The sequence below is a fragment of the Geotrypetes seraphini genome, chromosome 9 (genome assembly GCF_902459505.1).
Source record: "Geotrypetes seraphini chromosome 9, aGeoSer1.1, whole genome shotgun sequence".
In the NCBI taxonomy this organism is placed as follows: Eukaryota; Metazoa; Chordata; class Amphibia; order Gymnophiona; family Dermophiidae; genus Geotrypetes; species Geotrypetes seraphini.
Genome location: NC_047092.1, coordinates 145,092,145 through 145,104,182, shown reverse-complemented (window position 1 = coordinate 145,104,182; position 12,038 = coordinate 145,092,145). Strand labels below are relative to the sequence as shown.

Here is a 12,038-nt window from a genome sequence, read left to right as displayed (position 1 = left end):
TCAGAAATGTGAAAATTTTCCAGATAATTGTTAAACCCAAAGCACTTGATGGCTCTGAAAAGTCCATAAGACACCCTAATTTGTTAGAGATATAGAAACATTTATTAACTCGAATTTAATCACGATTAGAACTTTTTAAAACCTTTTATAAATAATTAGCAAATAAAATGTGAGGTCGCCGTACTTAAAGAAGGACACGGTACTACTCGAAAGGGGCCAGATGTGGGGGGGGCTGCATCAAGGCAGGAGGGCCTGGGATCCCTCCTGCCCCGATCGTATCGGGGGGGGGAGTTGTTCGGGCAGGAAGGCTTGGGCTCCCTCCTGCCTCGGTCGTGTCGGGGAGGGTGGGGGGTTGTTCAGGCAGGAGGACTTATGCTCCCTCCTTCCCCAGTCATGTTGGGGAGGGTAGGGATTGTTCGGGCAAGAGGTCTTGGGCACCCTCCTGCACCGATCATGTCGTGGAGGGTGGCGGTTCTTCGGGCAGGAAGGCTTGGGCTCCCTCCTGCCCCGGTTGTATCGGGAAGGGTGGGGGGTTGTTCGGGCAGGAGGGCTTGGGCTCCCTCCTGCCATGGTCGTGTCAGGGAGGGTGGGGGTTGTTCGGGCAGGAGGGCATGGGCCCCCTCCTGTACCAATCATGTCTGGGAGGTTGGGGGTTGTTCAGGCAGGAGGGCTTGGTCTCCCTCCTGCCATGGTCATGTCGGGGGGGGTGGCAATCGCAGCAGGAGAGATTGGCTATCTCTCCCTGTCCCGCAATAGCGATCCGAAATGCCGCGGTTGGCGGCACATCGGGGTCGTTATCACAGCAGATGAGATGAGCCATCTCTTCTGCCATGATCCTTGTTGGGGGGGGGGGGGCTGTGAATTCTGTAACCAGTGTTCTTTTTGACAGACACCGGTTACAGAATCCAGCTTTTAGGCAAAGGACTGGCTCCTCCTTCACCTAAAAGGTCTGGTTTTGGGCATTTGGGACTTAGGCTTTTTTTGGGGTTCATTATTCTGTTTGTAAGTATAGAGGTAGTAGTGGTCTGGGCGTTTAAAAAGATGAACTTAGAGGCAGGCCATTATTTAAAAAATCTCCTTTTGGACTTTTTTTTTTGAGAATGGACATTTTCCCTGCTTTCTTACTTTCAGGTTTGGGCCTAGGCCAAAAGGGGACTTAGCCTTTTATTTATTATGCCCCTCCACATTAACTGACGATAAGACCATTTGGAAAGGGTGCCCAAGTTCCCTATGGCAGGCTTGTTCGCTTTAAATCAATGATTGGCCTACATTCTCGTTTAAATTAGTTACACTGAGTAGGAGATGTGGTGGATATGAATCTCTGCCTTCTGGAATAGCTCATCGCAATTGCTTTGGCAACAACTGGAAAAACACCTCAGCCTTGATGAAAGCTTAAACAAAGACTGTACTCTAGCTGCGTTTGTGGATGTTGATTTAAAACGGTAAAGGGTAGTGTTTTGTAGATTAAGACAGTTACATCAAATCTGAAAATATTTTCAAGCCAACATAATAGCCCACATAGATTATTCCAGTATTATAATGTTGAATAGGGTACAAAAAGGGCTACAAACTTTACAAAATACTACACAAGACTTACGTGGAGCAAGTAAACATGATAGTGTGATTCCTTTGTTACAGTGCCTTCACTAGCTACTAGTTGAAGCAAGGGTCATATTTAAACTGTGCATCTGAGTTTATAAGATATTGCACAATTAAGAACCATTTCCCAATCTTTTAAAAGACTGCTTATTATTACATTGTCCCTCTTCTAAAGTGCTAACATATAAAAAGATTTCCCAGTGGTTTGTGACTTTTGGTAATTCCTAGCTCTAGCCAGCTTCTTTCTCTGCTCTCTGTGTAGAACCATTATTGGAATTACTGCAGAATAGGTGAAGCTGTATTGCATTTTGTATTGTACTTTTTGTGAAGTAGCTCAAGGCAAGTTGCAATCAGATACAGTAGTCATTTTCCTATTCCTAGAGGACTTATAAATTAATGGCCACATATTTAGCAGGTAGGTGTGGCTGTGATAAGTTCCATGCTGAGTTGTATACGTAATCTAGGAGGGACCAATTTTCACCTTATTTAATCTTATTCAAATAAGATTACGGAAGTCCATTGCTTAGCAATTATAATGATAGTACCTAAAGAACAAAAAACCTACTGCTTGCTCATGCTATAGACCCATATCTTTATGTGACCCCTCTCCCTTTAAAATGCCTCTAACATAAAGGCAGTGTTGTAGTATTTTTCAGGGGGTCACTGAGACTAAGCTTGAAGTGGTTAGAAGAGAAATAGTGGGAGGTGTAGGAGGGGAAGGTTATATATAAGGGGAGTGAGTGAGTTTCTTAAGGCTTTTGGTGATCCCTTTTCTCCACCAAGGCTCTGTGTACAGAGGGAGACTCTTGTGGTTCCTGGGAGGGGGAGAGATAAAAAGTTGATATTGACTACCGGATAAGTGAAATAGAAATTCATGGGCTTCGTTATCCTATTTCTCCCACCAAAACTCCTTTTTGGTTCGGGGGGGGGGGAGGAGGGGGAAGGACAGAGAATAAGCAGTTACTACAACCCAAGTACAAGAATAAAAGGTTTGAACTGTTATGAAATGTCTTTTGAACCTGCTGACTGCCGATACATCTGAAGGAGTGTAAAATACAGTAGGTGTGAACTTGAGTTTGTGTTGAATAAAACGTTCCAGTTACTCAATTGTACCTTGGGCTTGGCTGTTTCCTTCAGCATGCAAGAAGTTCCCGGTCCGAGTGGGGTGATTGAGACCCAGGATTGTTCACCTGCTCTGGCCTACAGGAGTTATCCAGCCCCAGCCTATGCCCAAGCTCAATAAGAACTGTGAGACTGTAAGTGCAAGGAAATGACCAATTTTTTTTTTTTTTTGTGAGCCCTGGTAGTGGATCCCTGACCCAATGAGCTGGCCAGAGCAACAGGGGTGGTTGCATGGCGGAGCCAGTCCTACATTTACTAACTCTGACTACAAAATACTTACTACAATTCTTAGTAAAAGGGTAGAGCAAACAGTTCCAGATCAGATTGGAATTATCTTTGAGAGATACGAAGTTGACAACATTAGATGACTTCTCATTATATTGTTTCTTGCTGCTTTCAATAAAGATGACTTGGATATAATCTCCCTAGATGTCAAAATGGCCTTTGATAAAATTGAGTGGCCTTATATATTTTGCCTTTTTGTATCCATTGGTTTTGGTAGAAATTTTATTAATTGGATACATGGAATCTTTTCTACCCCTAACACCGTTATTCATATAAATGGACACTTTTCCTCGCTGATTATATTGCATCAAGGCACTAGACATGGCTGTCCCCTTTTACCTCTAGTATTTACCTTAACTGTTGAGCCCCTGGCAATACTGATTAGAATGTCTAATATAATTCAAGGAATTTCAATAGGCAAAATATCATTACATACGGATGGTACTATCATATGTCTGAAGAACTTGAACAGGTTATTACCTGCTGTATTGTCTGTTACGAATAAATTTAGCTGTTTCTGGATATTCAATTAATTTACAGAAGTCCACTATTATGCCATGTAACCCTCATTTCTGACTATCCAATACCTTATCTTTTTGTGCTCTTAATTTAGGAGATTGGTGAAATTTTAAATATAAATTTAGTCACTCAACCCTAGTAAATTTTCAAAGAGGTCAATTTAAGAGCAAGTGCATTAGTGGGGAATTCATCAAGCAGCACTCATACCTTAACACACATTAAGGGAATTAGCATGTGATAAATACTAAAAGCCCATACTGTAGGTAGAGAACGGGCTTTTAGCATTTAGCATAAACTAATTCCTTTAATGTGCGTTAAGGCCATAACACCATTTGATAAATTCCCCATTAAATCCTTTGCATATCACGAACTTAGACTTCACAAAGTTACATGACGCATCTAGGGTGGAAACTGTTAAATGAAACAGGTTGGATTTTGTCAACTTTTAGTTGTCAACTCTGATTGATTTAAATTCTTACTTGAAACATGAACACATCATTTAAGACAGACTTGCTGTACTTTCTCTCTGTCAATTGATGAGAGCTTTCACAATGATGACAGTATAAAGGCATGAATGCATTTCAATAATGAACAGATTCTAGATCAAAGTTCTAAAAAAATATTGCATGGAAGCTAACCAGTCAATATTCAGCTTATGTGGTCCTCTGATTTCTCTCGACCCTTACCACCCCTGATTCTTCTCTTCCTCCCCCATGATCTCAATCCCTAATCTTTCCCACCCCTGACATCATGAAGGCCCTACTCCCTTATACTCATAAATACCATGAGATACCACTAGAAGTCACAGCAGTCACTTTGAGAAAGAAGTGATGGCCAGGAATAGGATTGCCCTTGTCTGTAGGACCTCACAAGACCACCAGGAATCTACAAGGCCTCTTTTCTAGAACTCTTTACCAAAGTAGCTAAGTTTTGTCTTTATACTTTTTAAGCTTTATAATTCCCTGAACTAATTCTTTTTATGCTAAGAGAAAATATTTCATTTGTTAAATATATATGTAACAATAACACCCCCTTTAGAATGTTCCCTAGATTTGGGGATGGAAGCTCGTCTGACAAATGCTCCAACCAGAGTCAGCTCTGTCATTCCTTCTTTATCTCTGGTGCCCTGATGCCTATGCCCAAAGAGAAAGGGAATTAAAGGGTAGATTCCTTTCCAATTTCCTCAGGAACTTCTACAAAAAGTCGGTGAATTCAACTCTATCAAAACTCTCATTGCTTTTCCTCATCACTAAACTCTGTCTACTTTGATGGCCTTGCACAACTACCTCAAATCCTCTTACACCTCTGTCAACTATGATCTATCCATACTGACAGAGATCATAGAACTCTCAAAAATCTTTCACTCCTCCGCTATCTGTAATCTGCTCATTCTGACAGACATCATACAACTTCCCGCTCCCACTGAGCCAAGGAAACACCCACTGATATTTTCCTCCTCAGAAAACTCCTCCTCATAAGAACATAAGAATAGCCTTACTGGGTCAGACCAATGGTCCATCAAACACAGTAGCCTGTTCTCATGGTGGCCAATCCAGGTCACTGATATCTGGCCAAAACCCAAGGAGTAGCAATATTCCATGCTACGATATAGGGCAAGCAATGGCTTCCCCCATGTCTTTCTCAATAACAGACTATGGACTTTGCCTCCAGGAACTTGTCCAAATCTTTCTTAAAATCAGCTATGCTATCCGCTCTTTCTTCACAGCCTTAGTTATCTTGCAGAAGACAAATTGATATATTTACTGATAGCCTGTTCAGTCTCGCAAACATGACATCATCAAGTCCTGACAGGAAATATCACCAGAGATGCCATGGGGGGCTCATTCCAGTGCTGGAGATTTACTATTGCAATACTGAAGATTGAAGGCCCATGAGAGAGGTATTTCTCGGGAGCCCCAGCCATGTCTACAACTAGTTCTGGAAGATGTACAGTACATTTTAAAAACTGACATATTCCAATCAATAAATAGAAAATAACATTCTTTTTTCTTCATTTGTTGTGTGGTCATTTTTTTTCTTATTATGTTGGTCCTTCCCTCTTTCTTCTCTTAACTGTTTTGCCAGAGTCTCTTTTTTCATTTGGAACTTCTTTTCTCTTCTTGTCCACCGTCCATCTTTTCTCTATATCCTTATCTAACTAATCCAGCATCACTCATTTCTGTGTCCCTATTGTTGCTCTGTCCAATACAACTGTTCTGTCCCCCCCCTCCCTAACACACACACACACACCTGCCAGCATCTCTCTCTTCCGTCTCTCGTCTCTCTCTCTCCCAGGCAGATCTCTCCCTCGGGTTCAATAAGTATTCCTCTCTCTTTCCTTGCTCCTGTTCTGTCTCCCCTTTGCAGGAACAACCCTCTCCCTCTTCCTTCTTTCCCTGAAGGTCCTGGCACATCTCTCTTTCCTTGTCCTCCCCATCCCCCAAAATCCAGCACCTCTTTCCTCTCCGCACCCTCTTTCTTCACCACCCCTCATTGGATCTGTCTCTTCTCTACCTGACCTTCTCTCCAGCATCTCTCTTCCTTCTTGTCCCCCATGCTGCATCTCTCCCCCTCCTTGCCCACTCTGATGCAGCATCTCTCTCCCTCCTTACCCCCCAAATGCTGCACTTCTCTCCCTCCTTGCCCCACAGTGGCATTCCCTCTTTCCCTCCTTGTCCCCTCCCTACAATGGCATCACCTCCTCTCATGCATTCAGCCCCTCCCCCCCCCCCGACCTAGTCGAACAATCGCTGCTTCCATTGCTGGTTCTAAAGCTCATAAAGGTGACTGTAACCTCTCAGAGCTGGCAAGGGAGGCAGCTATTGGGGCTCACTGCTGCCCAATAGACCTACCCTACACCAGGGAATTATTTGTTTATGTCTGTAGGTAGGGGGAGGGAAGGAGACTGAATGCATGAGAGGAGGGGGCTTTGGCATGTGAGGTGGAGTTTGGGGCCAAATGTATGTGTCACATGCCAAATGTATGTAGCTTGGTATATCTATAACCCAAATCAAAATCCCAGGTTCACTAACACACAAACTACACTCTATCAAACCTAATTTATATGTGTGTTACACAGATAAGTCATCAGCTATGAAAATCTCTGATCTGCTAACTATAACAATATCTACGTACATCTCATTCATGATAACACACATTACTCTATGTTCCTGCTTTGAAAACTTCTAGCCTGGCATAAATCTAGTAATTTTACTGAAAATAGTTTAACAAAGGATATGGGCAAAGGAATCAACAAATCTTTCAGCATAGTTCCACAACTATATTACATATGTTATAATATAAGTATATAAGGAGAGAGGGAGTTCAAAGTACAGGATACCATGCCAAGGGTAAATAGCACAAGAGGCCTACAAGGATGGGTTGGCATCTAAAGTTTATTAAAGGACCTGGCACAGGTTATATTTTGGTGCAGTGCCTGCATTGGGGTTATCAGTGTTAGTGTTACAATTGTGATGTGATCCTTTGTTCTCTCTAAGATTGGTAAGCATAAACAACAAATATAGTGGTTAAAACAGCATAGTTAATTCATACAGCAAAAACAAAAACGCTGCCAAGACTCTCCAAAAATAATCTGTGTTGGGGTCCTTTAATAAGCTTTAGATGCCAACCAATTCTTGGAGGCCTGTTATGCTTTTTTCACTTGATACAATATAAGAATGATGGAAATTTTATTAAATTTTCAGATTTAGGGGTGACATTATCAATATGTCAGTGGAGGTCCCATTTTATGCAATAGGGCCTAGAACATTTACCAAAGCTTAGGGCTCCTTTTACAAAGGTGCACAAGCATTTTTAGCGCACGCACAAGATTAGCGTGCGCTAGCCGAACAATTACCACCTGCTTAAAAGGAGGCGGTAGCAGCTAGCACGCGTGGCATTTTAACGTGCGCTAAAACCGCTAGCGCACCTTTGTAAAAGGAGCCCATAGCGTGTGCAAAGTATTAAATATGATGTGTAGCATTTAGTACTTGCTAAATGTCTGTTAGGTGTGCCAAACTATAGCAAATAATGAAGTTAGCAGTAATATAACACATCTTAACAGTAGCCAATCTTGATAACGTCCTCCATGAATTAGCTAAATAAGAGAATCTTCAAAGAAAATCATAATCTAAATTTGAAATCAGGAATATATGCATTGTATTTCATATGAAAATATCATTATTTATAAATAAAGGTAGAATTCACTTTTTCTTGTGTGTTATATTTATCAGGTACAAGCCCTGATTTATAAGGTGAGAAAAGAGCAGCTTTTTCCAATTATAAAACAATTACAGATAAGTTATAACTATTCACTAGTTCTACTACTGTAAAATTATGGACCACTGAAAGACTGTGATAAGATTAACAGGAAGGATCTAGGCCGTGACTAAAAGAATCCATGAGAATTCCATAGAAGCTATTTAGAAATCCTGTTGGGCATTCAGAGCCAGATTCTACAAGTGGCGTCTAACTCGGTAGGTGCCTAGAAAAGCAGCACCTACCGCATGTCAATCAAAGTTAAGCGCTGTTTGTGGAATTGTTCCTAGTGGTGCCTAAATTGTTAGGCACTGGTATATTAAGCCAGAGTTTTCTTGGCCTAATAAACCAGCACCTAAAGTAGATGCCTCCTGGCGCCTAATTCAATCCATACTCAAACTCTGCCCATAACAATGCCTACTTTCCATGTAGGCACCTTGGTATAGATGCTTACTGTGAGGCGATAAGTGCCTACTGAGTTAGGCGCCTACCAGATAATTGTTTTTTTTAATGATCTTTCAATTATCAGCACCAATTAAGCCAATTTTAAAAATTTAAGTTAGGCACTTAGTTCAGCAGGCATTCGATCTAGGCACCTACCGGTACGCACCTTTTATAGAATCAGGGCCTCAGTGTATCACAATAGTTAGAGCATGAACCATTTATTTTTCTGTTGACTACAACAATTTGTTCATTGTGTCAATTTTTCATACTTTATTACTATATGTCTGAATGTGTTAATTTCTTTCCTTTTCTTTTCGTTTGTTAAAGGAGAACTTGCAACCATGGCGTGCGCTACTGCTCAGTGGTTTGGAACAGCTTTATCTTTCACACCTGTGTTTCTCTTTATCTGCTGCGTTGATGCGGCATCATTTCAGTACTACCAGCTACCACAGAAAGACTCAGACTATAGGCTAAAAAACATGCAGAGGTTTCCAAGTCCAGAGATGGTCAAAGCACTGGAATATATAGAGAATCTTAGACAGCAGTCTAACAAAGGAGTAAGTATCCCAGACTATAACTCGTTCCAAGGTGCCCCATTTCTTCTGCAGAAAGGAAACAGTGATTGGAACCGTTTTTCGGATAATCTAAAAGATCCTTTGAATGAAGATGAATCACAATGGCTAAGGATAATGCTAGAAGCTTTGATGCAAGCAGACAAAGAGGCAAAGACACCCTCCAAAGCAAATAATAAACTATATTCTCTGACTTCAGGAAAAAGCCTGCCAGCTGAACTGAGCGATGATTATGAAACAAATAAATTGCCTGAGAGAAAACACAAGAATCTGAAGATGCCCCGTGGATACTATGAAGAGAGTTCTAGAGACAGTCCTTTCAAGCGTACTAATGAAATAGTAGAAGAACAATATACTCCCCAAAGTCTTGCTACTTTAGAATCAGTGTTCCAGGAACTAGGAAAACTGACTGGACCAACTAACCATAAAAGGGAAGAGCATGAGGAAGACCAGAAGTTTTATAAGGATGATGAAGATGGCACATATAAGGCTAATAACATTGCATATGAAGATGTTGCTGGAGGAGAGGACTGGAATCCTATAGAAGAAAAACTAGAAACCGAAACCCAAGAAGAGATTAAAGACAGCAAGGAAGAAATTGAAAAAAATGAAGAAGAGATTGATGATGATATGAAGCGATCAGAAGGGCTTGAATCTCAAGATGATGTAAGAAAAGAACATAAAGAACAACAATCAGAGAACCTTTCCAGATTAATGAATTATTACTTGAAAATGTTGAGGCTGGTGAATAAGTTTGAAAATAGTAGACCACAGAGTGGACAAACTGAAGAGAAAAGAGCAGCAAGAGTTTTAGAAAGAGAAATTGATCCTCGGGTAGTATACCAACTGATAGACATCTCAAGAAAATTACAAATTCCACCTGAGGACTTGATTGATATGCTTAGGGCTGGAGATAACAAGAAACCAGTAGAAAAGTTAGAGACTGATCAGGAGCCTGAACTCCCAGAAGATCTGGATGAAATTTCAAATCCTGCTCTGGATCAAATTAATTTGCTGAAAAATAAAGCAAATTCAAAAAATGGTTATTTAAAGGAATCATCATATCCCATCTTGGAAAATCTACCTGAAGACCTCACGATTGAAGATGTTGTAAATATTTTGGGAACTGAGAATTTACAAAACAGGAAACCAGATTACAGTTTAAGTCAACTTAATCTAGAAAATAGTTTGCCAAGATCATCCTTTACACATGGAAGACCTAAAGGATATAAATATGCCAAAGCTCCTTGGATCAATGATTTAGACAGAAGACAAGTAGAACATGAAGCAATTAATGACAAAGATGAAGAACTAGCAGATTACTTAGCAAAGATGTTGTCTAAATATCCAGAAGTAATGGCTCCAAACCAAATAAAACGTATTCCAATGTTTGTTCCTACTGAAGATGAACTACAAGAGGATGAACAATATGATAAGGGTATTAAAGAGTATTTAACTCATGAGGGGTCACACGAGGTTGATAGACTGGCCCCAGTCATCAAAAGGTTTTCTAAAACAAGGGAAAATGATGACACGCAAAATAAGGAGTATCTGGATGAAGACATGTTAATGAAAGTCCTGGAGTACCTTAACCAAGAAAAAGTAGGCAAGGGGAAAGATCACAATGTAAATCGAGCAATGGGAAGTATGTAAATGGCTGCTACTGATCCTTTCTATGTAGTGTTTTTGTTTAGTGTATTGACCCTTACTTACCATACCTTAAGTATGATTTCAACAAAAAAATGTAAATTGGTCCTTGCATTGAATTGTCTGCTCAATTTATTATTTTTCAACTATTTATGTTGTTTATAGACGTGTATTTGTTATCAATCTGAAGTAATTTAACAAACTATTTCAATTGTTTTAAGAAACTAATTTATCAAAACATTATTGAATTACAGAAAAATACATTTCCATCACATTGTTCACAAAAGTACATGAGTGGACAATGGCAGATGAATTTCATCCTTAAACTTTTGCTCAGAGGGTCTTTTAAATTAATCAAATTATTTTGTTACTGTCTGTATAGTGTTTTGTGGAGTACTGAAGAAATAAAATAAAGCATTATATTAATATATATAGTTTTATTTATACTACTTTTTTCTACTGTGTGCTTTTATTGTTCATTGAATAAATATTATTTCTGGATTTCAGGCTGTTTCTTTGCAATTGTTAGCTAATCACATTTTATTGCCTTGTTTAATCCAATAACATACCCCCCTCTTTTACTAAATCGGCAAGCCAGAGAAATCAAATTACAAGGCTTATATTATCACTTCTCTTGTGCTCAGAGATATGCTGGATTATGAGATGTTAAGTAAGCAAACAATCCACTCATATTCTCAATCACTGCGTTTCGCCAGTTGGCTGCTTCAGAGTGACCCGGTGAATACCTCACATACCTTTGTAGACTCTGCGAGCTAAATGATTCACGGTATTCACCGGGTCACTCTGAAGCAGCCAACTGGCAAAATGCATCAGGACCTGTGAACCTTTAAGCTATGTATTTATTGACTGAACACATTTAATTTCATATTTATTTGAGCTTTCTCACTAAGCAAAAAAAGATATACAATAAGCTGTGCAGTGATTGAGAAGAAGAGCAGTTACTACAGTGGGTTGTTTGCTCACTTGGGGCCTCTTTTACAAAGGTGCGTTAAGCGTTTTAGCGTAGATTTAGTGCACTATATTAAGCGCGCACTAAAAATCATAGCGTGCCTTTGTAAAAGAGGGGGTTAACCAGGGCCAGATTTAGATGAAAAGAGGCCCTAGGCTATTCCACTTATGAGGCCCTTTCACCTCCCACTTTTAAGTTTGTAAATTACATGAGAGATAATAAAATACATCATTACTGTGATATATATCAATATGTTAAATGAAACATGTTGTTATTGGTACTAACCTTTATAAAAAATGTGAGAACACTTATTTGGACATTTATTCTCAGCACCATATATAGTACTTGTAACAATAACTAATCAAACATAACACACAACATTGCCCCTTCCTATGTCCATAGTGCCCCCAGTGCGTCCTTCCTCACCTCACCGCCCCTCCGATGCCCGCCTGCCTCCCATCCCCCTTCCATTGAACACCTCCCCCATGCCATCCTGCCTGCCTGCCTTCCATTAAATCCCCCCACCACCCCTCCGATGCCAGCCTGCCTGCCTCCCATCCCCCTTCCACTGAAACCCCCCACCCCACCCCCGATGCCAGTCTGGGCCGCCCTGTCCTGACGGA

The 12,038-nt window shown here is 40.4% G+C and overlaps 1 protein-coding gene across 4 annotated transcripts in view; it reads left to right on the top strand.

Annotated features, from left to right (window-relative positions):
- The window catches only part of SCG2 (secretogranin II), a 67,850-nt gene extending 56,904 nt beyond the window's left edge, over window positions 1–10,946 (top strand). For 3 of the 4 annotated variants that reach the window (XM_033959351.1, XM_033959354.1, XM_033959352.1), the window contains one exon: window positions 8,554–10,946. In XM_033959351.1, the coding sequence (XP_033815242.1) occupies window positions 8,554–10,451 (1,898 nt within the window). In that variant the 3' untranslated portion in view covers window positions 10,452–10,946. Of the gene's footprint in view, window positions 1–2,776; window positions 2,856–8,553 lie in introns of those variants that run through there. The other variant, XM_033959355.1, reaches the window with a different exon arrangement.
- Window positions 10,947–12,038: the final 1,092 nt, after the last annotated feature.